Raw genomic sequence first — 24,294 nt, forward strand, 5'->3', positions numbered from 1 at the left:
AGTTGCATCTGCCCAGCACAGGGGGAACCTTTTGTTCCCAGCCAGTCTGAGCAATGTACAAATCTGGGAGCATTTCCCCGGCTGTGGACTCATCTGCAAATTCACTGTGGAGCCTGGCTTTGGAGAAGGTGCCAAAAGTTCATCATCTTCAGCTGCCAGTAGCCAAGTTGAGGAAGAGGTTATCATCCTTGATGTTGTCCTTGCTGTCTCCAGCAGCCCCACCTGGTACAGCTTCTCCAGGGGCTCCTTCTCCTTCCCTGGGGGTCAGACCAGGCTGTCAGGGTTCTGCCCAGGGCCCCAGCTGTCAGGCAACTGGGACAAGCAAAACCACCTTGGATGGCAGCCACCAGTGCTGGGTAGAGCAGCTCCGCTCCAGCACAAGGGCTGCATGTTCCCACCAAACAACCCCAGTGCATTGATAAAGGCAAGGAAAAAAGTCTGGGTTTCCTTGCTTCTGATTGCCAGGGCATGTGTGGAGCTGTAACTTACCAGGGCCCTGCAGCAAAGTGTGCATGAGGCTCTCTCCCTTCATCTATGACAGGTGAATATCCTGTATCCAAGGTTCACAGAACAGGTCTTCTAAGGAAGGTCTGTCCAAGAAGTGCATGGATAAGCACCACCTGATAAGTTCTTGGCACTCTGGGCAGAGAAACCAGAAACCACCAGTCAGCTAGAGAAGGCTCCTGTCTGCTTTGCCCCACTCTTCCCATGCCCAGGCCATGCTGCTTCTGTGCTCCCAGCTGGGCCTAAACTTTCCCATCAATTCCCTGTTGTGGAGGAGAGCAGGAGAGCAGGACATGTGCCACCTCCTCAGCGGCTGCCAGAGCGAGATGCTCACGAGCCCGCTGCTGTCTCCCAGCACTGGTATTCCCCCGTGGCCAGAGATGAGGATCCACCTGGAGAGAGCCGCTGTGGCAGCGAGAGCTGATGGTCCCAGCTGATCTTCCGGCCCCTCCTGAAAGGGTGCTGCCCGCAGACCATCTGGTGCAGCAGGATGCCCAGGGACCAGATCGTTGCTGCCTCGCCATGGTACCAGCCCAAGCTGGTCCATTCTGGGGGGCTGTATGACAGTGTTCCTGTGGAATACAAATGGAGTTCATCAGGGGGATGCTGCTGCTTCCAGAGCTTGGCCTCAGCATCCCTGGGCATGCAGGGGCTGCCCCAGTGGCACGTGGGATGACTGCTGCACTCTCGCCAGCACCTGGGATTGTGTACAAACTCAGGGCTGGACAAGAAGCCACTGGTGTTGGAAGAGGGCAGCAGAAGCCCCAGCAAGGCCTGACCATGACATGTAAAGAAAAAACCCACTCAGGGCTGGGGGAAAAAAACAGGTCCTTATCTTCCCTACCTGCAGTGCCCCAAAGATATTATGAAGGCAATATTTTATGTTTTCATAAAATATTATGAAAACAAGGTGAGTGGAGCAGTCCAAGCCCTTCCTCTTGCCTGCACACCAAACTGGCTGGTGCACTGGTCCTGGCCCCCTCCTCTGCTACCCCCACCCATGGGTGCTTTTGTCAGGCTGGCAGCTGCTGCTCCAACCCCAGCCCCAGGCAGAGTGCTGGGCAAAGGCCGCCAGCAGGGCTGGAAGATGCCTCCCCACCCAGCCCCGCTCAAAAGCAACTCAGGTAAAGACTCAGTACCCTGACTGGCAGCAAAAGGGAGAATCCTCGCTGCCACACCCAGCTTGGCCTGTGAGATGTTGGGCCATGAGATGGTGGGACCGGGAGCACACCCCTGCCCGGGCTCACCTGCAAAGTCAGTGTAGGCTGTGTCCTGCAGGTAGGTGCCACAGCCAAAGTCGATCAATTTTGCCTGGCCAGTGGCCAGGTCAACCAGGATGTTCTCTGGTTTTATATCACGGTGCAGGACCCCGCGGCTGGTGCAGTGCCGTACGGCCTCCAGCACCTGGCGGAACAGCTCCCGTGCCACCTCTTCACACAGGAACCTCCGTGCCCGAATGAAATGCAGGAGGTCCTGAGACCGCTCCGGTCGCTCCAGCACCATCACGATGCTGTTGGGGAGCTCAAACCACTCCAGCAGCTGGACCACACCAGGGAAGCCGGTGGACACCTTGTCCAGCAGGACGATCTCCAGGGGTGCGCTGGTGCCGTCGGGCTGCGGGAGGACCACGGTGCCACCAGTGGGACTGATGTCGTGCCAGGGCAGGGGAACCCCTCAGCCAGCCCGGGATGCTCTGCGCCCTGCGCTGGCCCCACGCCCGCTCCCCATCGAGGCGTCCTGGTGGCTTCCCCCATGCCGGGCCTCGCCTCATCCCCGCCCGGCACGGCCCGGCTGTTCCCGCTGGCCCCGCTCACTCACCAGCTCGCCCCAGCGCCGGACGCGGTTCCGTGGCACCCTTTTGATGGCCACCTGCAAGCCAAAGGCAGCAGCGGGCTGAGCTCGCCGCCCGCCCTGCCGAGCCCCATCCTCCTGCTTCCCTCTCCTCCTCCTCCGCCTCCTCCTCCTCCTCCTCCTCCATGCCCGCCGCCGGCCCCGCCGCTCACCGGGGCGCCGTCCGAGAGCCGCGTGGCTGCGAACACTCTGCCGAAGCCGCCGCGCCCCAGCAGCGAACCCACTCGGTACCGCTCCTGCAGGGCCTCCTGCGCCTTCCCTGCGGGCGGGACGCGGCTGTCAGCGCTCGGCCCGGGGCCAGGAGCGGCCCCCGAGCGCCCCCCGAGCGCCTCGGGCCGGCCATCCCCAGGCCTTCGGTCTCGGCAACGGGACACGGGAGGCTCGGGGCCGGCGGCCGCGCTGCCGAGCGGCGGAGCTCGGGCCGGGGAAGCCGCAGCGGGGGCGGCGGGAGCGGCCGTGCCGCGTGTGTCCTCCGCGGGGCCCGGGAGGCGCCGGCGCCGGGGCCGGACCCTGCGGCGGGGCCGGGGCCGGGCTCGGGCCAGGCGGAGCCAAAGGGCGGCGATGCCGGCCCAGCCCCAGGCACTGATGCCCGCCCGGCAGCGCCACCGCCAGCACGGCCAGAGCCGGGCGGAGGCGAGACCGCGGCGGGGCGGGCGGGGCGGGCGGGGCCGGGGACGGGGCAGCCCCGCCCGGGGCCGGGGGCGGGCCGGGGGCATGGCCCGGCCCGGCATGGGGAGAAGGAGGCGGGGAGAGGAGAGGGACACCGGGGAAGGACACCGAGGGGAAGGTGTCCGACAGCGGGAGAGAGAAAAGAGAAAGAGAGAGAAAAACTGCTTTTGCTGCCGCTGCTGCCGCCGCTGCTGCCGCCGCCGCCGCTGCTGCCTCTGCAACTGAAGCACCGAGGCCGTTTGTCCGCGTGTCCGTTCCCCGCTCGCCCCACGAGCCCCACGGCCGAGCCCCGCGCGCCCCGGGGACAGCCCCTTCGTCTGTCCAGACACGGGAACTTTGCAGTGTGGAGCCCAGATCCAGAGTCCTGACTCCTGCACACTGGCAGAGGAATCCCCTCTGCTGTGTCGCTGCTGTGCATTGTCCTTGCTGAGGCTCAAACACCCTTGGGGCACATTCCCTTGCTGTAGGATTCCTACCTGACCCAAGCACTGCACTTATGTCTCCAGCGTTGCTTTCCAGTAAAAACAGGGGAAGGAAAACTGCGTGTAGCTCATGGTATTTTACATTGCTAAGTGGCCCATCTTAGAGGTGAGATCCATTTGGAATTCATGGCATGGAGAAGTCGTGCAACATGGCAAAGGAAAGCATAGAAAGAAAGAGGAAAACATCTTAGATACTTTCTTTCATTTTCATTGCACTTCTGCAAAGCTGCTCCACTTCTCCAGGAATCTTCTCCTGTCTGCTCTTGACAAGAACCTCTCATGGAGAACAAGGTCGAGCATCTATCCCAAGATTTGCCACCTGCTGCAGCTTCTCTTGGCTTTCCACACTGCACTGTGTGTGCAGCACGACTTTTGCAGCAAAGCAGGCCAAATGTTTGGAGAACTTTACATGTCCTTTCTTTTCCTGGGGGGCTGGGGAGTTGTGCCACTGGTGAAGTGGCACAACTGTGACTGTTTGTCCTGGTTTAGGGCAAATTTTGTGAGGAAACCTCCAAAAGGAGTCCGTCTACAAATCAAGTTCAAGCGGCCCCTCTCCCTACTATTTCAGGAGAAGACTTCCCTGGAGAAAAGTGGAAAAAATCAGTTTATTTAACAAGTATAGTGTTCACAAGCATGAATAATATGAAATAAACCCCCTCAGAGTTCTGAAGAGATGGCAATTCAGAAAGTCCTTTTTGTGGGTTGTAGTTGGCTCACTCGGTCTCTTCTCAGTCCCTCTGGCACTGGAATGCAGCTTCCCAGACCTCGGTGGGCCACAGGTGTGAGCTGCTGGTGTTTTTCTGGGTTTTCAGTCCAGAGCAGGTTTAAACAGTTCCAAGAAAAAGGAAAGTCTGTGATGGTTATTAAATTGTTCAAATGTTCAACTCCTGTTTGTTGGCAAGAAACCTTTCTGTGCCTCTGAGTGTCACCATCCCTGAGCCCAAAGGACACAAACCTGATGAGTTGTGGCTCCCACTGCAGGGGCACTTGGGACCTTGGCTCTGAACAGGAGAGCTCTTCATCCACTTTCTCTCTTTTCCCCCCTCTGGGCATGGAGGGAGCTCCTGACTTCAGCACGTGACTCGTGTGTGGAAAGAGCAAATTTGGGCAGAATCGGGGCAGGGAGGGTTTGGGGGGACCTTGGGATCTGTGGTGGGCACAGAAAGTGTTTTCCATTGCTCTGATACTGACTACTGTGCAAAGTGGATTTAATAGCCAGCAGAGGAATGACTTCTGCATCTGATGGAGCTGTGTCTTCCCTTGGCTTTGTTGGCTGACAAGAATTGAACATCCCTCTGTGTTTTCAGGCAGCTCTTACTCCAAGGAAAGCAGGTGGGGGTTGGAGCCAAGGAGCTGAAACCTGCAGGTGCAGCCTGGGCTGGAGGGAGCTCAGATTTGCACAAGGCTGCTCTGAGTGCCAGGGCTTGGATGGGGGAAATGGTGTGGTGGGGGTAGGGACAGCGTCTGATGGATTGTCAGCCATCAAGGGTCTTGATTTTCATATCTATTCCAACTGCATGAGGACTTAAAACTTAAATCAAATTATTCCCAGAGGCTTGACTTGTTCAAGTATTCTGAATGTTAATGAGCTTTGGGGCACTATTTCTCTAGTGAATCTAACTCAGAGTACACAAATTATTGTAATTCCTTTTAAATGTCTCCTTGAGAGAGTTGCTTGGGGGATGAGCGTCAGGGCTTGTGTGTCCTGCTTGGCACAGCCCAGGCAGGGCTTTCACAGCCCCATCCCACACTCCATTTCACAGCTGGAGCTGCTGGTGCCTCTGAGTTCTGCTGCCCCAGCCCCAGGGAGGACTTGGAGTCATTTGGTCACTCAGGAGCTGGGTTGGGAGCTCCAGAGGTGACTGTGGAGCATTGCCTGTACTGTGCCAGGGACTGGAAGACACTGCTGGGCTGGGATAGAGGCTCTGGGGGGATTGGGGTTCCAGGGCAGGGCAGTGCTGGGGTTCCAGGGCCGGGCAGGGCTGGACCTGCCCCTTCCTCCCCCACACACAAAATGTTCCCAGCCAACAATCTCCTCCAGTCTTTCACACCAGGCAATGTTGGAGGTGTAATCCCAATTCTGGACATAGGCACCTGGATAAGAAGAGTTCTGTTCCATAGGAAGGAAAGCACAGAGCCCCAGTGTTTGGAAGGCAGATGAGAGCCTTACAAGGCCAAGGTCAGCCAGACTTGTCAGGAATGGAGATTGTCTGCAGGCAGCTTCTGGATATAGGGAATTTTGGAGACAGAATCCCAATTTTGGCCATGGGCACCTGGAGAAGCAGGACAGTGTTGTAATGTGGGCAGCCTCTCTCGCCGCGATACCCCGAGCAGTGGAGTGCTGGGCGGTGAGAGGGAAGAGAACGGGCGGCTGCTCCCCCTGTGAAGCTCTGCTGTCCCACTTGGCATGGGGAGGCGACACGGGACTTGGGGGCGAACAGGAAGGTTTTATTCAGTGAGCCCCAAGACCCTCTGGGGAGGGCGAACAAAGGTTTTATACCAGAACTCAAGAGGCGGGGTATAGGAACAGCAACCACTGAGGGTACGCCTGGGGAAGAGTCTAAGGAGGAACTAACATAGCACAAAACTATCAGGGGAAACAGGGCAGTGGAGTTACACAAAGTAACCAAAAGGGTGCTGAGCCTCACTAAATAGACAGGGAATGCTCTGGAAGCAGGGGAGGAGGCTACGAGGAGTGACAGGGAATGTTCTGGGGAAAGGGGCAGGGAAAGGGAGGATTGACAACTTGGAGAGGAGGGGGGTAGGGAAGAGCTTGGGAAGATTGACAACTGGGCAAAGGAGGAGACTAGTGGGGGAGGTTGAACATACACAGAACAAATATCAAACTAAAGAAAAACACACAACAGGACAATTCTTTCCCATAGGAAGGAAAGCATGGAGCCTTCCCCAGTGTTTTGGGCACAGATGAGAGGTGACCCTCATGAAACCACTGTCAACCAGACTTGTCCTGGCAATATTCCTATGGGAAAAATCCCTGGATAAAAGGACATTTGGACGTAAAATCCCAATTCTGGCCATGGGCACTTGGAGGAGAAGGACAGTTCTTTTCCATTGGAAGGAAAGCAGGGAGCCCCAGTGTTTTCTGTCCCAGTGAGCCCCAGTAGCAGAGGAGAAGAGACCTTTAACATGCCAAGGTCAGCTGGACCAGTCAGGCAGTCCAGGGAGGCCAAACCAGCCAGACCTGTTCTGTGTTCCTTTGGTTGCATGGGGCCCCACAGTGTCAGAATTGCTCTTTAATTACAAGAAGACATACAGTATCACAATGGACCCTTGGTTCAATGGGGTCCCACAGTGTCACAATAGCCCCTGGGTTCCATGAGACCTCCTAGTTTCACAATGGTTCCAACGATTCCATGAGGTCATGGAGTGTCCCAATGGTTTCCATGGTTCCCCAGGCCCCACAATGACACATGAGTCCTCTGATCCATGAAACCCACAATGTCACAATGAACCTTTGGACCATGGGGGTTTGCAGTGTCACAATGGTCTCCTTTGGCTCCACAGTGTCACAATGGACCACTGATGACACAAGGCCCCACAGTGTCACAATGGTCCTCTTGGTTCTGTGGGGACCCCAGGGTCACAATGGTCTCACTGGTTCCATGAGGCCTCACAGTGTCACAATGCTTTGCTGATTCCATTGGGCATCATAGTATCCCAATGGTCTCCATGATCCAATCTGTCCCCCAAGTGTCACAATAGTGTCTATTGTCCCATGGTGCCCCACAGTGTCACAATGGCCCCTTGGTGTCACAGGCCCCACAGTGTCACAATGGCCCCTTGGTGTCACTGGTCCCACAGTGTCACAATGGCCCCTTGGTGTCACAGGTCCCACAGTGTCACAATGGTTCCATGGTTCCATGGTGCCCCACAGTGTCACAATGGTCCCTAGGTCTCACAGGCCCCACAATATCACAATGCTCCCTTGGTTCCATGGTTCCTGTGCTGGTGCATTCCCTCCGCCCCTTCTCAGGCCGCCCTGCCAGCTGAGAAATCCTCACTGGGCCTCGGCCTTGGCCAGCAGCCCCTGGGCTCAGCTCCTCTGGAGCTCATCACAAACACGCTCTGCTCCAGGCACTGCTGCTGCCCAGCCAGCTCCTGGTTACTTTAGGAGCAGCCCTGGGAACTGTTTGTGTCCCCTCAGTGGCACAACATCCCTGTTCTCACCCTGCCAAAGAAAGCTGCTGATGCCAAGTGCGGCCAGGATGAAACATGGCTGAGACTGCAGCCCCTCTCTTGGGGCCCTACAAACAACGCTCCAAAAGGAGCCCTTGGAGCTCTCCTGGGCCAGCGACTCCCTCTGAGTGGGGCCTCTCCGAGCCGGGAACTCTCCCGTTTGCTGCACTCGGGGATCCCGAACAAGGAGGGAGCCTGGGCCGATCCCCCCACTCCTCCAGGCTCAACCCTTCCCTGCTGGGGAGATGCCAAAGCATCCTCAGGGAGCATTTCCCTGCCCTCAGGGGAATTTCTCACAGGTGCCTTGCACTGACTCTCTGTGTCTGTGTGCACACAGGAGTGCCTGTGCTGGGGAATGTGGCAGAAATGCTGCTCTCTGAGGGCTCTGAGTGCCCTGGATAGCTGAGCCAGTCAGGCCTGTAAGTGAGGTCAAGTGATGCAGCCTAAGCTACGTTAAATGCTGCTAAGAGTTGTTCTTTTGCTATAAGTTATAAGCTGAGCTAAAGAGTATTAAATGATATTCCTCTGTTAAATTGAAAAGTCGTAGGTTAAAAGTTATGTTAAATGCTGTTCATATCTGTTCTTTTGCTAAATTTTGAAGTTGAAGGTAGAAGTTAAGGTTAAGGTATAAGTCCTGTTAAATTTGACCTCTGTTCAGTTTTGGGCCATATTCCTTTTATCCTTGCCCTCACTGTTCTATGTGTCCCTATGCCGCATAAAGGGACAGTTCCCTGATCATTTCTGGTTCGATTGCCTGAATTTTGTTTGGATTTGTGGTTGATTTGTTTCCTAGGTGTTCCTTAAGTGTGAAGTGTTCAGTCAGGAGCAGAGTGACTCTTGCCAGGGAACTTTGTGGTGCTGTCGCTTAATATTAAATCTGGTTTTTGCTGCTCCCTTGCCGGGGACTTTTCAGCGCTCTCAAGCCCTCGTTGGTAACAGGGTGAAGGAGCCGTGGCCCAGGCTCTGGCCCTGGGGGACACAGGGACACTGCCAGGGGGTCCGTGTCCCCCCGTCCCACCCCCCACAGCCCCAGCCCCCGTCCCTGTGTCGGGCTCTGGGGTCGATCTCGTGGAACATCCTCTGGGGGAGGCTGCGGCGACGGGGGCGGGGGGGCCCGGGGGGACAGGGGACCCCCCTGTGCATGAGCAGTGTTGGACTTCTCTGGGGGGAACTGGGGCAGAGTGACCTCCTCAGTGAAATCACACAGCTCCTGTGATGTCACACAGCCTCTGTGATGTCACACAGCCCACTCTGAGATGTAACAGGCCACCTGGGATTTCATACAGCTGCTCTGTGATGTCGTAAAATCTGCCCTGTGGTGTCACAGCCAAACCTGTGATGTCACAATCACCCATTAATGTCACAGTCACCCTTTAATGTCACAGCCTGCTCTGTGATTTCACAGTCAGCTCTGTGATGTCACAACCCACTCTCTATTGTCTCAGCCTTCTCTGTGACATCACACAGCTGCTCTGTGATGTCACAGAGCCCTTCTCTATGATGGCAGATTCTCCTATGTAGCCTCACAGCCCATTCTGTGACATCACACAGCCAGCCTGAAATGTCACAGACAACTTTGTGACATCACAACCTCTCCTATGAAATCACAATCTCCTCTGTGATGTCACAGCCTGCTCTGTGATGGCAAAACTCATCATGTCACACAGCACCTCTTGGCCTCACAGACCCATCCTTTGATGTCACACCTTCAGTGATGTAACACAGCCACCGTATAATGTCACAGCACACTCTGTGACCTCACAGCCTGCTCTGTGACCTCACAGCCTGCTCTGTGATGTCCTACAGGCATCCTGCGATGTCAGAGCCTTCTCTGTGATGTCACATAATCACAGAAACATAGAATTACTGAGTTGGAAGAGACCTTTAAGGTCATCAAGTCCAATCCATGCCCTAACACCACTTCAGCTGAACCATGGCACTGAGTGCCACATCCAGTCTTTTTTTAAACATATCCAAGGATGCTGACTCCACCACCTCCCTGGACAGACAATTCCAGTACTTTATCACCCTTTCCATAGAAAACAATTTTCTTAATAGCCAATCTAAATTTCCCTTGGTGCAGCATAAGACTATGTCCTCTGGTTCTGTCAGCTGCTATGAGGAGAAAGAGACCAACCCCCACCTGACTGCAACCACCTTTCAGGGAGTGTAGAGTGATAAGGTCACCTCTGAGCTTCCTCTTCTCCAGGCTAAACAACCCCAGCTCCCTCAGTTGTTCCTCACAGGACTTGTGTTCCAATCACCTCAGCAGCCTTGCTGCCCTTCTCTGGACATGCTCCAGGTCCTCCATGACCTTCCCAAACTGGGTGGCCCAGAACTGGACACAGCACTTGAGGTGCTGCCCAAGCAGTGCCGAGCACAGGGGAAGAATCACTGCCCTGCTCCTGCTGGCCACACCATTCCTGATCCAGGCCAGGAGCCATTGGCCTTCTGGGCCACCAGGGCACACTGCTGGCTCATGTTAACCGGCTTTAGACCAGTGCCCCCAGGTCCCTTTCTGCCGGGGCACTGACCAGCCACACCATCCCCAGCCTGTAATGTTGCAGGGGGTGTTTGTGGTCAAAATGCAGGGATGGCCACTTGGATTCACTAAGCTTCATCTTACTGGACTCTGCCCATCCCTCCAACCCTTCCAGGTCTCCCTGCAGAGCCCTCCTATCTTCCAACAGATGGACACACGCTCCCAGCTTAGTGTCATCTGCAGATTTACTAATGAAAGGCTCAATCCCCTCATCCATGTCGTCAATAAAAACATTGAACAGAGCTGGCCCAGCACAGAGCCCTGAGGGACACCACTGGTGACTGTCCCCAGCTGGATGCAGCACCGCTCACCACCACTCTCTGGGCCGGCCATGCAGCCAGTTCTGAGCCCAGCACAGAGTGCTCCTGTCCCAGCCGTGGGCTGCAGCTTTTCCAGGAGTGTGCTGTGGGAGACAGTGCCAAAGGCCTTGCTGGAGTCCAAATAGACACATCTACAGCCTGTCCCGCATCCACCAGGAGGGTCACCTGGTCATGAAAGGAGACCAGGTTGGTCAAACACGACTCACACCTCCTAAACCCCTGCTGGCTGGGTCTGACACCCTGACATCAGAATGCAAAAGGGTTACAACGGGAGTTTGGAATATCCCATGCAGATGCTACTTCTATAGTGAGAGCTTGTCCTATATGTAGTCATCATAATGGGGGTCATGGCATGGGATGGGGAGTTAACCCTCGAGGTCTTTCATCTAACGAACTTTGGCAGATGGATGTTACTCATGTAAATAGCTTTGGTCGCCTAAAATATGTTCATGTTACTATAGCTACATATAGCAAATATCTCTGGGCAACGGCTCAAGCTGGGGAAAAGGCATTACATGTTATAAGGCATTTGTGTAGTTTTTTTGCAGTAATGGGAGTGCCAAAGCAGATCAAGACAGACAGTGGTCCTGCATACATTGGTGGCAGGGTGGATAGGTTTTTGAAATCATGGGGGATCAAGCACATTACAGGAATAGCACATTCTCCCACTGGACAAGCAATAGTAGAAAGAGCAAATGGAACTTTGAAGAGATATTTGGAAAAACATAGGGAAGTTGGAGATGTGCAGGAAAGGCTAATGAAAGTGCTCTTTGTTCTTAATCATTTGTGTATATTTGGGGATTCGGAGGTACCAACTGCAATGGTACATTATGGACAAAAAGAAATGAGCAAAAAGGACAAGGAAGTATGGGTCAGGTATAGGGACCTAAAACAGGTATTTGGCAGAACCCAGCAAAGGTCCTATATTGGGGAAGGGGATATCTTTGTGTTTCCACCCCTACAGGTTCACTCTGGGTGCCAGCGAAGTGGACCAAACTGGCTCTGGATGATTCATCTCGCAGCCCCCCTGGCGGATCAGGATCAGAGGAGAATTGAAGAGAAGCTGATCCACATAGTGGGACACCTTCTTCAAGAGATAAGAGGACTTTCCCCAGTGATCGATCAACTTTTGCCTTCAGAGTCAACTTTTCTGGCAATTGTTATGAGTATTGAAGCTTTACAGACTGCTCATATACCGGGACCAAAGAATCCCGAGTGCCTTGGTTGTGGGAGTTTTAATTGTAACAGTTGGGTTGCTTTTATTTGTGGGGGTTGTGGAAAAACGTACTGGGAAGACCAAGTATTTTTGAAACTACATTTGTGGTGTAGAAATTGTGCCTTTCAACACAGGGAGAGACTTGGAAGAAAGATTTAATACAAGATACAAGCTTAGGAGTTGCTTTAGCTTTGCAGTTATTTGAAGTGCCAGAACAAAATATATTAGCTTTTTCTAGGTGGGAAGCAGAACACGCTCGTGATAGGTTGATTAGACAGGCAAATTCAAAAATTTTATCAACAAGGTGCCAAAAGCAGGTGAAGGTTTCTATAAGACCTTATTTAAGAAGACCAATAGTAGGAAATCCAGACCTAGAGTTAGATAGGCTTATTGAAAATGTGCAGGCATTAAAATTAAAATCAAAGTGGAAGTAATCATGAGGGTGATAAGATGGATAATCTATCTTGTTCCTTTGACTAATCTTTGTTGTGAAATAATGCAATTTAATCAGCCCAGAGAAAATATTTGGGTAACCTTGGCTAACATGACTAATCAAAGTTTGCTATGCCTTAGCTCGGGAGGGGTGACAAGTCCATTTCGCACCTGCTTAACAGGTGTTCCTGTCTGGAGACCAGAGGAATTTTGCGGGTTGATAAAGAACCAAATGCTTTGCAAGAACTTTGCAAAGGTGAAAGGGCCAGACAAGAGCATGGGTTACACAGAAGCTCAGAGAGATGGCTATAGGCAATGTTTGTTGGTACTTTCACTTAAAGAAACATTACAATCTCCACCAGAAGAATTAGATCTCTTTGGAAGTGCCAATGCTAGTTTAGGAAATGTTTCGACAGGAGGATGGTTTAGCTTTGTTCCATTGAACTTGCAGAATTTAAATAACCCAAGAGAAAAATGGGCTTCTCTAGACTCTTCACTGGACTAAGGTAGGGTAGCATCACAGTTATATTCCAACTGTGATGGTTCCAAGATAACCAAACCCTTAAGGTTGTCAAAAGGCGTATTTTTGATCTGTGGAGATAGAGCTTGGAATGGAATACCGGTAAAACCACAAGGGGGACCCTGTTACCTAGGAAAACTAGCGCTGTTCCATCCTAATATGCCCTTGCTAGTGCAATGGGACAGGTTAGGGAAGACAAGAAAAAAGCGTGGCGTGCACGACTTACAATGTGATCAGGTTGGACAACCTCAGTTTTGGAGTACCTTTAAACAGGTAATAGTGGCAACCCTGTTACCGGGAGGAGCCGCCAGAAAGGCTATGGTTTTAGCTGAACAATTGGGATGCTGGGCTAAAGATGAACTTAATAAAACATCAGAGATTTTAGCCATGCTTGCTATGGATGTACAAAGTGTAAATCATGCAGTACTGCAGAACAGAGCAGCCATTGATTTTTTATTGGCCCATGGACATGGATGTGAGGAATTTGAAGGTATGTGTTGCATGAATCTCTGACAATTCTGTATCAATACATGCTAAGATTAAAGAACTACAACAGGGCCTTCATCAATTAAAAGAGGAAGATGGTCTGGGGATAGAAGAATGGCTTAAAAGCTTAGGAATTGGTCCTTGTCTAAGAACCTTTATTATGTATGCAGTGGGAATCTTGATTGTTGTTTTACTGCTCTTGTTAATCTTGCCCTGCCTGTTTAGCTGTCTTCAGCATCTAGTAGATTCAAAGATGTGGACAACTAATTTAATGGTTCAAAACAGAAACAGGGGAAGTGTGGAGAGTTTTGTGGATAAGTGTCTTCAGGAGAGAGGCCATGACTATGTGCAGTTAGTGAAGCAATAGCTGAAAATTGCATAGTGCAGCAATAGTGGATGTAGCAACAATATCATATGTCCTTGGGTAAGCTAGTTCCCAGCAGCAAAACGGTCAGCAAAAAGATAAGTATAACTGAACGTAGAAAGTCCCCCCAAAAAAACGAAGCAAGCATAGAAAGTTCCCAAAGGCGGGGTTGACCCCTTTAGATACACCAATAAGGAGCTTAAATTTTGCAATGTGTATGAGCTTGATTATAACGGGTATAACTGTACATACGTGCTTGGAATAAACTGAGAGTTGTTGAACATTATAAAATGTGCTTGTCTCCTGTCATTTTCCACAAAAAGCTGTGCAGAAAGAAGTAGTTACTTTGTACAAGGGGATGGGAATGAAGCACTTTCTAGAAATCAGCAAATTTAGCAGAACAAGCTAACTGCAAAAGGCTAATTAACCACTGGCTATTTGAGCAGACAGTCTTGTAAAGCATGTGCAGAAACAGAGGTAAAAAAGTTGAAGCCTGAGGAAGCCTTCTGAGCCTTCATCCAAAATGACCAGCAGGAGGCTGGCAACTGTCATCATTAAGCCCAGAGTTACACAAGCTCACCAGGAGACTGAATTGCAGAAGATGAAAGTTTAATACAGAAACTCTCTCTTTTATAGACAGGTTTGACACCTTCTACTTGACTGGCTATTTAACAAAAACATCTTTCTCACAAACAGTCCTTAAGAAGAACAGAAAATCAGAATAGAAAAACACCACCTGCTGGTTGTTTATACTAACAAGTTATCATCGTTTCTGCAACTCCCTAAAAGGTCTCACAAGCCACTGTGAAAAATGAATGTCGTGTCTCCCTCTCTGGCCAGGCTGTCATCCACAGATGACCACCTCGTGCAGAAACTGCACATGTGCTACAAGGGCTCATATAATGATGTAATTAGTATACATGTTGCAATATGAAGGTTAGGAAAGTATAATGTGTACATTAAGTTAAAAAGTTTAAAAGCTTGTAGTGTGCAAGGAATGGACAAGTGTGTTTTTGGTGGAGCTGTTGCCCTCACTCTGCTGTCAAATAAACCAAATAGCCGCTCTCTAAGGCCCTACACCATGGAGTACTGTTTTCTGGCCTTCTTTTTGGGTGTCATAATCACAGTATGTTTCTCATTTTCTTCTTAGAACCTTCTAAGCATAAAGCGAGTAAGACAGCAAGTTGTGTATTGATAAGGTGGAAACAGGGTAAGTCAGGACAGAAGAAACATTTCCAAGTCCCCTGCTGGGACAGGAAAAGTTGGGAAACAGTTCTGGGGAAGAGTGTCCCTGCCACAGCCCTCAGCGCTGCCACCATGCACAGGATGGCGGCTGGGGCTGAGGCAGCCTCTGGGCTCGGTGGAGGCCTTCCAACACAGAACATTGTGCTGCTCCGAGGCAGCTCCCCACTCCTGGTGTGGTGCCAGAGTTCTAAGAGCTAGACTGAGTTCTGGTAGTGACTTCACTAATCTACAGAATGCCCCTTCTACAGTGCCTGGTCTGGTGCTCTGCCATCTCACACACCAGAGTGGGATTCACATACTGCAGCCCAGAGTTAGGTTTTTGCAACATTGAAGTGTGTGTGGTTGGCAGGATTGCTGGGGATAAATCTCTGCAGAGCTAAAAAAAATGTGTGCACCATCCCTGGTGGCTGGATTTAAATAGGCACAGGAATTTTGGGAAGATAAGGACATGATAGCAGAGAACAAAGTAAAAATTGGCTGAAAATAAAAGGCGGAAAGGCTAAAGGAGTGATTTGTGCACATTTGGGGGTTTATTTGTCTTGCATGCAAAGCAAAATCAGAAGGTTCCAAGTGCCTGAAAGATTGGAAATGTGGAATGTCCTCCATAGCAGAGTGTTGGACCTCTGGATCCTTAAAACAATTTTATTGTGCTGGAACAGTGGCAGTTTGAGCTGGTGCCTCTGGCGGATCCTGAACAAAGAACCTTTGGGCTTTTATACTCTCCCAGCTGAAGTGTGATAGTCTGGGGCCTTCCTGCTGTGTCCGAGTGGCCGGTCACTGGCTGGCACCACAGGTCCCCAGGTCCTCTGCTGAGCCATCCCTCTCCTGCAGTCAAGTTTAGTCTGTCACTTTTGGCTTTTCTCTCTGATCCACCATCAGGACCACAAGAGCACATCGTCCTGAGGATGTAAAAATGCCTGTTCTTGCTGGAACATTGCTGTTGCGTGACACCCTGCAGGCAGAGCGGGCAGCTGTAGGGATGTTGACTCGTTTCCCTGGTGCCAGCCCTGCTGCATGCATTAGAGCTCCTGGGCCTTGGTGCTCGCTGGGATTTGGCCTGGCACCCCTGGGAGTTACAAAGCATCTTCAAGGAATCCCCACAGGTTAAACCACATGATTTAGCCTGGGATTTTAAGTTGTTTCTCAACTTGAAGAGGGCCTAAACAAGTCTGTAAAAGGGCTAAACAAGTGTCCTATGAATTCTCTCCCTGGCAAGTTCAGTTCCGCCCCCGAATGCCCCTCAGCGTTCTCAAGGCAGTGGCAGGAGCCGGGTGCTGACCCGGAGCCCCGTTGGGCAGGGAGAGCGCGGCACAGAGCGAGCCCTTGGCGCCCGGGATGGCCACAGGCCCGGGAGAGCCGGGCGGGCAGCGCCAGGGCCCCGCTCAGGGCCCCCCGGGCTCCTCTGGCATCGGTTCCGTCCCCTCGGGCGCTGAGCGGGGCCGGTGCCGCCGCTCTGCCTGCGGGGCTGTCTGTGCCCGGCCCCGATGGAGGCAGGGCCGCGGCTGTGGCCCCTGGGCTCGGGGTGCCGCCTGCCCGGCGCTCAGCACCGCCCGTGCCGTGCCCGTGCAGCGCGACCCGGCGGGGCAGCTCCGCCTCGGCCCCTCGCCACAGCCGTCCCGGCACGGCGGCTGCCCCTGGGCCGCGGCAGCCCCGAGCCGGACTGTTATGAACAAAACAGCCTGGCTGGGACACTTGGCTGGAACTAAGTACTGACATTGAAATGTTAATTACCTAATCGTTCCTGGGAATCACCTACACCCCCACCCAAACTAGGACTAGGATGCAAAATAATCCAGTGGAATCATGGGAGGGAGTTTTGGGGATGAAAAACACCCAAAAATGAAAAAGAGGGGCACAGTGGAGGGGGCTGGATGGGTGTGCTGCTTGGGGAAAAGGGAAGCCCATCCCTAGTCTGTGTTTGACCTGTCACCATGACCTGCTGAGGACCAGATTGGACTGGGCTGTGGGAAGCAGGCACAAGGAAAACAAACACTCTTCCTGGTGTTACCAGGAGGGAAGGAGAGGGATAGCTGTTGCTGGACTTTGCCAGCAGGCTCTGCATATCACCCCACCCTTTGGCTGCTAGTGTACCAGGAGGAAAGGAGAGAGGATGGTCTGCTGGTGGGGACTGTAGATACAGGCTGGACACATCTTCACCTCCGGCTACCAGCATGCCACGGAGACTCCAGGGACAGACTCTGCGGGACTTCGTGCCCTTCAGCTACTGGAAAAAGCTACAACACCCCCCTGCCGAGCTGACTTTTTTATAAAGAGCTGAACACTAATAAAGACATAAAACCTGTTCATTTCAGTCCTGTGCTCGGCAGAGACCCCCAGCACCCTGCACACCTTGGCAGAGATCCCAACCCCCCTGCATGCCTCACATAGGATTCCAAATCTCATGAATGCCTTCAAGTGGACCCCAGTGCCCTCCATGCCTCAGAGGGAACCTAAAATATCCCTGTGTGTCTCACAAGGGACCCGAGCCTCTCATGCACCTTATGGGGTCTCCAAAGCCCCCATGTGCCTTATGGAGAAGCCCAGGCCAGCAATGCCAATTGTTTTGCCCTGGAAATCAAGTGTTGGTGCTGCTGTGTTTTTGTGCCTCTGGGGCTGTTCATCAGCCCTATCAGGCCCCTAGGACACACAGCCCTTCCCTTCCCTTTCCTTCTGGCCCTTGCCCAGAAGAGCAGACCCTGTGCAGCACCCTGGATTGGTGGTGGCCCATCAATTAGGTCCTACCAAGTGTGTGTTAACTGGGGAGGAGCTTTGTTTTGCCTGCTGGCATTGCTGCTCAGGCTGTGTCCCTGGAGATGTTCTTGAGGGCTTCCCTCTTTTCCTGGACATGCCACTGGAGGATGTCCAGGCCCAGATGATCCCACTGAAGGAGATGTGCCCTCAGCCCCGGGACGCTCAGCATGGGCTCCCCCAGCCCCTCGGGGCCCCGCCACAGGTCACAGCAGCCCCTGCCCGGCTCCTGCCTGCCCTCACCGTGGGCATCCACGGCTGCTCCTGGCCATGGAGCTCAGCCAGGGCTGGTGCCGGCTGGGCTTTGCTGGTGGTACCACCCAGACACTGGGGTGACAGCTCCATCTCTTTATTGAAATGCAAGAAGGGCAGACAGGGGGAGGGGGGTCACCTACAGTGTTGTTTAGAGGGCAGAGCCAGGGGGCTCAGGGGCAGAGGAAGGGCCATGTTGGCCTCAGTTGGGGCTGGAGGGTTCTGGGCTGATCCTGGGATTGCCAGAATAACTCGGGAATGGGCTGGGATGGGACAGAGGGAGATCAAAAATGGATGAGGGCAGCTTGGGGATACCCATGGGGAGAGGAAGAAGCAGTGGGATCTAGAGGGTGATAAGAGGTTTCCTCGTAGATGGTTGTTCTGGGGTCCTCTTCTCAGAACTTCTAGAAAGGGCTGACCACATCCTTACTACTGCCAAAGTTGCTGCATCGCTGTCTGGTTGTGAGGTGTAGCCACTGTCTTTCATCTCCTGTCCAGAAGCGTGACTGTGCAAAGAGAGAAGTGGCTGAGGCCCCAGCTGCCAGTGGCACACAGGGACCCTCCTGCACAGCAGGGCCCAGAGCTGGCAAGGCTCCCCAGCACGGCTGGAGCGGCTGGCACACCTTGGCCCAGCTGGACAGCTGCCCCTCGAGGCCCCGGCGAGCAGGGGACGGCTCTGGGCAGGCTCCCTGGCCAGGAGCGGGCCCCCGAGCGCCTCTGCCTTTCAGGAGCCATCTCGTCCCCGCTCTTTCTCCTCCCCACCTTGCTGTGCCTCTGCCCTGTGCCCCTGGGGCTGCTCCTGGCCAGGCAGCCTCAGGGGGAGCCAGCACTGGCTGCAGCCCCAGCGGCCCCCCAGGACAAGGCCCAGCAATGAAGAGGCCAAGGAAAGCACTGGGCAGCAGCAGAACCCTCAGCAGAGGTCTTTGCACAGCCATGGACTGGCCACAACTCCACTGCAGCCTCACTGGGAATCTTCCCTGACTATCAGCAGCCTTTAAAGGAAGCTCTTGGAGAATGAGATCAGCAAAACACTCACCATTTTCTCATGCAGAAATACCAGATTCCAGCAGAGCACATCATCAGGCCAAGTGCTGCACCAGCCACAATGGCCACCAACTTCATCAAACAAGATGTTCCCCAGCAGAAATCTCTTCTCATGCTTTTCCAGATTTTGTCAGCACGTGTTGAGGTGCCAGCTGCATCTTGGGAGCAATGGGAAGAGTGAGCCATTGCTATGCTGCACTGCTGAGCTGGCAGCACGGTGGATACGGCCAGGACGTTCTCACTCTCTGTTTCCCCCAGAGCTGGGGCCTGCAGGCACCTTGCCGCCTCTTGGCACAGGACTGCTCAGTGCCCAAAGCCCTGAGCCTGCATGCCATAATTCCTCTCTGCTGTGCTCTTCTGCTCCCAGCAATACTTGTCAAAGAGGTGGATAAAGAAAAGGAAAATGCCCAGAGTTTTGGAGCTGCTCCAAAACTCCACCATCCAGCAAACAGCTGCCTCTCTGCATCTCCCCAGAGAGCGGGAAATTGCAGGCATCTCAGGCCCATGGTGCAATTTGAGCTCCCTGTCAGCTGGTGGCCAATGCCTTCCTGCAGAGGCTGGGGAGAAGCTGCAGCCAGCCCAGACTGGGAAACAGCCCTGCAGGCCGGGAGAGCAGCAGCGGGGCAGCGAGGCTGCCATGGATCCCTTCCCACTGTGCCAGGCAGGGACTGTCCAGATGTGCAGGGAAAGATCCTGGCTGCTGAGTCCCAGGGGAAGGGGGAGGGAAATGCACCCACCATGCTGTCTCTCCAGATCACTCAGGATTTCTTCCAGATGTTTGGATTCCTGTCGGGATTCACTACTTCCTCTATGTTTGTTCTTTCCTCTCAGGGGATCTTAAGAGAAATATTTCTATTTCCCAGGAATGGATCACAGAAAACCCATGCTCAGCCTGTGGAGTCAGCGGGGACACACTACTCACCCCTGTGATGGGAGATGGGCTTGCGAGCAACATCCACCAAAGGACCTGGGAAAGTCTTCTCTGCAGCCACACCTGAAACTCAACAGCCACAGGAGCTTCTGTCATCTCTGCAGATCTGCATGGGCAGCACTGAGCCCCAGGAGCGGTGAGGGGATGGCCCAGGCCCAGGGCATACACGTGCATGGTTCTGTCCTGGCACCTGCAGCGATGCCCCCCTGGCCAAGCTTTGGGCTCTGAGCTGGCAGTTCTCCCAGAGGGAAAGGCCTTGACCTACCCTCAGCATCTCCCAGAGGCTCAGTAATGGCTATGGGTTGGGAATCCAGATCCTCTTCATCCTCACGTTCAGCTGCAAAGAAAGGCAGGACAGAACAGCTTCAGTGACACTGCTGAAGATTCTCCTTCAGGCCGCAGTGGCAGTGAGTGGCCCTGGGTGATTGGTGCCCTCCAAGTCATTCCCTCAGCTCTGCCTTCCACTCAGGAGCAGGGGCAGGGGGACCACGAGCCTGCAGTGGTCCCACACTGGGATGGAAGGAGCCCCTTGTGGGAGAGTTAGGGGAGAAAGGACTCCCTGGAGTTGCCAGCAGCTCTAAACCCAGCCCCAGCCGAGGCCAGGGCTTGGCAGCAGCAGCAGGAGCAGCTCAGGCTCCCTGGGGCAGGCAAAGGAGCTGTGAAAGGCTCAGCCCCGGGGCACAGCCCTGGGCCCAGCCCCTTCCCTCTCTGCTCTTCTCTGGGGCTGCACAGAGCACACAGAAGGACACACTGGCATTGTACATGGATGGAAGATGGGCAGCTAAATGCTCCTTCCTCCCACTGACAGCGATCCTTCTGTGGAATTGCTGTTGGGCACAGGAGTAGGAATTTGGGGGACAGGATTTCCAGAATCCATCGAACTTCAAAGGATCTTAAAGGAAATCTCACATAAATATTTGTCTGGACAATTATTTCTCTGTTAGGAAAGGGTTGCTGATAACCTACCTTCACCAGACCCCAAGATCCTTAAACCATGGTTTACCAGTCTTTCCAAATGCTGCAAGTCATGGTCCCAACCTAGAAAGGAGCACAGATGGGAAATGTTCCACGGTGTGCTGGGATCCCCCCCTTCTATGGGGAAGTGAGCACTTCAAGGGGCTCAGGTAATGCTGTGAGCCCGCACTGCCAAGCAGCAGAGAGGGCAGCTCAAGGCTCAGCAGGGCTCAGGCCCAGAGGCACAGCAATTACCTCCTGTGACTGTGCCTGGCAGCGCCTCCCTTCCTGCAGCAGAGGCTGCCAGTGAGTCACTGCTTCCTCTGGGAAGCTCAGCCTTCAGCACCGCCTCTCCTTCCATCTCTGGGGAAAGGAAAAGGGACAGCTGGATCAGGTGGGGCTGTTCCCCAGCAGGAAGGGGGCATCTTCAGGAGGAAAAGCTTGTCTAAGTCATGGACGAGATTCAGGATAAAGACGAGGTTATTGGGGCTGCTCCAGGGCCCACCCTCCTCCAAACATCTGCCCCTCCAGATGTGTTCAGTGACTGGGAAATTGCAAGGGATCTCAGGGTGTGCCTGGGCCATGGTGCACTTGGGTCTCCCTGTCAGCTGGTGGCAAATGCCTTCCTGCAGAGGCTGGGGAGAAGCTGCAGCCAGCCCAGGCTGGGAAATAGCCCTGCAGGCCGTGAGAGCAGCAGTGGGGCAGCGAGGCTGCCATAGATCCCTTCCCACTGTCCCGGGCACGGCCTGTCCAGATGTGCAGGGAAAGATCCTGGCTGCTGAGTCCCAGGGGAAGGGGAAGGGAAATGCACCCACCACGGCGTCTCTCCAGATCACTCAGCTTCTGCTCTATGTATTTGTATGTCTCTAGAGCCTTATTGTTTCCTGTAGGTTTGTTCTTCCCTCTCGGAGGACCTTAAGAGGAATATTTGCATTTCAGATGGATGGATCCCACAAAACCATGACTCAGCCTGTGGTGTCATCAGGGACACACAACTCACCCCTGCGATGGGAGCCGGACTTGTGTTCAGCAACCAGGAAAGGAGCCTGAAAGGTCCTCCCTGTAGCCACACCTGCAACTCAATAGCCACAGAAGCTTCTGTCAGCTGGTTCCTGCCAGGTTGTCAGTGATTATTTTTTTAGGAACATTACCAGTATACCTGCATGAGACTTAAGAGGCAGGAAATCTTCATGGAGCCAAGGTGCTGGAGAAGCCTTCCTAGCATGCTCATCTAGAAGGGAGCACAGATGAGAACCAGTTCCTGATGTGCTGGAATCCCCCTCTGCCTGTGGGAACTGGGCACTGCAAGGGGCTCGGGGCAAGGCCATGGGATCCAGATGTGAAAGGACAAGGCCAAAGCTGCACAGGGGCCTGGGGAGCTCTGGGCTGTATCTTGGCCAGTCTCCACACTTTTGGTAGGCCCTGGGCCACATCCCTGGGAGGGCAGCTGGAGCAACCCAAGGCACACGAGTCTTCACTCCCTCCCACAGAGGAAACCCTCCATAAAGCCCAGGGGAAAACCATCCCAGGCCCTTCCCGGGGAGCAGGGAGCGCTGTCCTGGGAAAGGGCAGCCAGGCTGCCGGCTCACCTGCTCCCCGCGCTTGCAGCGGAGCAGCCTGGGCAGCCCTGGCAGGCAGGGCCACGGCCAGGAGGAGCAGGAGGAGGAGGCGCAGAGCAAGGGCCATGGTGCCTTGCCCTGTGCCAGTCCCGCCGCTCTCGCTGCCACCACTGTCCTGAGGCCGCTGTCCCAATGTCAGCACCACTGCTGCCACCGCCGCTGCTGCCGCAGCAGTTATGCTCCAGGACTGCCTGCTGGGGCCTTGTGGTGCTCTGCAACCACGGGGCTCTGGGACCTCTGTGACCTCAGAGCCTGCTGTGACCTCAGCCTGCTGTGACCCCAGAGCCTGCTGTGACCTCATGGCCAGGCTGGAGTTGCCTGCGGAGTGGGTTCTGCTTTCTCTGGGAAGGAGCTCATCCTGCCCAGCAGCTCTGCCCAAGGGCTGTGACACAGTCCCAGCCCAGCTGATCTCACAGCTTGGGGCATGAAGGGATGGAGAGCAGCCCAGCCAAGAAGGACTTGGGCTGCTGCTAGAGGAGAGGCTGGACATGAGGCAGACATGTGTATCCAAAGGAAAATGCCCAGCAGGTTGAAGGAGGTGATTGCACCGCTCTGCTCTGGTGAGACTCCACCTGGAGTACTGTAGAAGATGTTTAATATTGCTGGCCAGGGGTTTATGTACAAATGAGGAACGGAACAGGACTGCTGAGGAACATGTCTCGAGCTGTTTCTTTTCTAGCATCAGTCTCATTACATGGTTGTGACAATGGGCAGATGCCAGCAGCTCACATCCCCGGCAGCAGACAAAGAACTTAATGTTACAACATACTTTAAAAGATTTTGACCAATCATACAAATCAAAAGCATACTGACAATAGATTTATCCAACCACTATAAGCACATGTACCTTTGTTTAAAAAAATCTTTGCTTCTTTCCAATACAATACAATACCTACTTTTATTTTAAGCCTTAAACCCAATGCCCAGAGCTTCATTAGTAAGCTTAGAACTTCCTAATATCTTGCTAGATATACTATTCTGTAGCTTCGGGAGTTCTTCTAGCCACGTGTTAATACACAGACCATTGTTCCATTTGTCCTTACTTTTCTACTCCTTACATAATTTTTCTGCTGACAAATCTTACTGCTTAGCTTTAGTTGCAGTTTTGCTGTCTCTGAGGCCTGCCTTTTGCAGCTTTCCCAAAACCTTCTAATTTAAAAGATTCATGTAATTTACAGCAACTTTGGTGAGCCAGAGAGAAGTTTGATAAGAGGATCCATGTTTACCCCAAAAGAATTTTCTACCAAGGGCGTTGACATACAAACCAAGAAAGAAGGATGAATAAGGAAGACCTGCAACTGCCTATTCCAATAAGTACTTTGCTTGTCTCTTGTGACCAATGAGTAAAGTGTAAACTTACACGCTTTGTAAGAATGTAGAAAAAGCATTCATGCTAGACTAAAAACAGGCTTTGAAGCCTTCTGGAAATGGAGTGTGTTGCTTTGCATTGTCTCCATCTCTACCACGACAAGAGTACTGCATCCAGCTCTGGTCCCCAACACATGAAGGACATGGTTCTGTTGGGTCTAGTCCAGAGAAGGGACAAAATGCTGTGAGGGCTGGAGCCCTTTAGCTTTGGAGATAGGCTGGGAGAGCTGGGGCTGTTTTGACTGGAAGAGAGGAGACTCCAGGGAGACCTGATTGCTGCCTTTCAGTAGCTTCAGGGTAAAACTGATGGGACAGAATTTTTAGTAGAGCCCTTTGTGACCAGAGCGAGGGGGATTGGTTTTAATCTAAAAGACAGTCGATTCAGACTAGACAAAAGAAACCCATTCTTTAAAAGTGTAGGCTTTGAAACCCTGGCACAGGTTGCCCAGAGAGGTGGACATCAACCCTGCAGACATTTGAGCTCGTGCTCTGAGCAGCCTGACCTAGTTAAAGGTGTCCTTGCTCACTGCAGGGCATGGGACGAGATGGC

The 24,294-nt window shown here is 53.3% G+C and overlaps 1 protein-coding gene across 1 annotated transcript; it reads right to left on the reverse strand.

Annotated features, from left to right (window-relative positions):
* Positions 1–532: 532 nt before the first annotated feature.
* Positions 533–18,023, reverse strand: LOC144247813 (serine/threonine-protein kinase pim-1-like). Its single transcript, XM_085564075.1, has 6 exons — positions 17,972–18,023; positions 2,508–2,614; positions 2,323–2,373; positions 1,752–2,118; positions 897–1,076; positions 533–639 (listed from the first exon to the last, which is right to left on the reverse strand). The coding sequence occupies exons 1-6, from the start codon at positions 18,021–18,023 to the stop codon at positions 533–535; spliced, it is 864 nt and encodes a 287-aa protein (XP_085420201.1).
* Between the last annotated feature and the right edge of the window lie 6,271 nt (positions 18,024–24,294).

This window comes from Lonchura striata, chromosome 32, assembly GCF_050655825.1.
Source record: "Lonchura striata isolate lonStrDom1 chromosome 32, ASM5065582v1, whole genome shotgun sequence".
Taxonomy (NCBI): domain Eukaryota; kingdom Metazoa; phylum Chordata; class Aves; order Passeriformes; family Estrildidae; genus Lonchura; species Lonchura striata.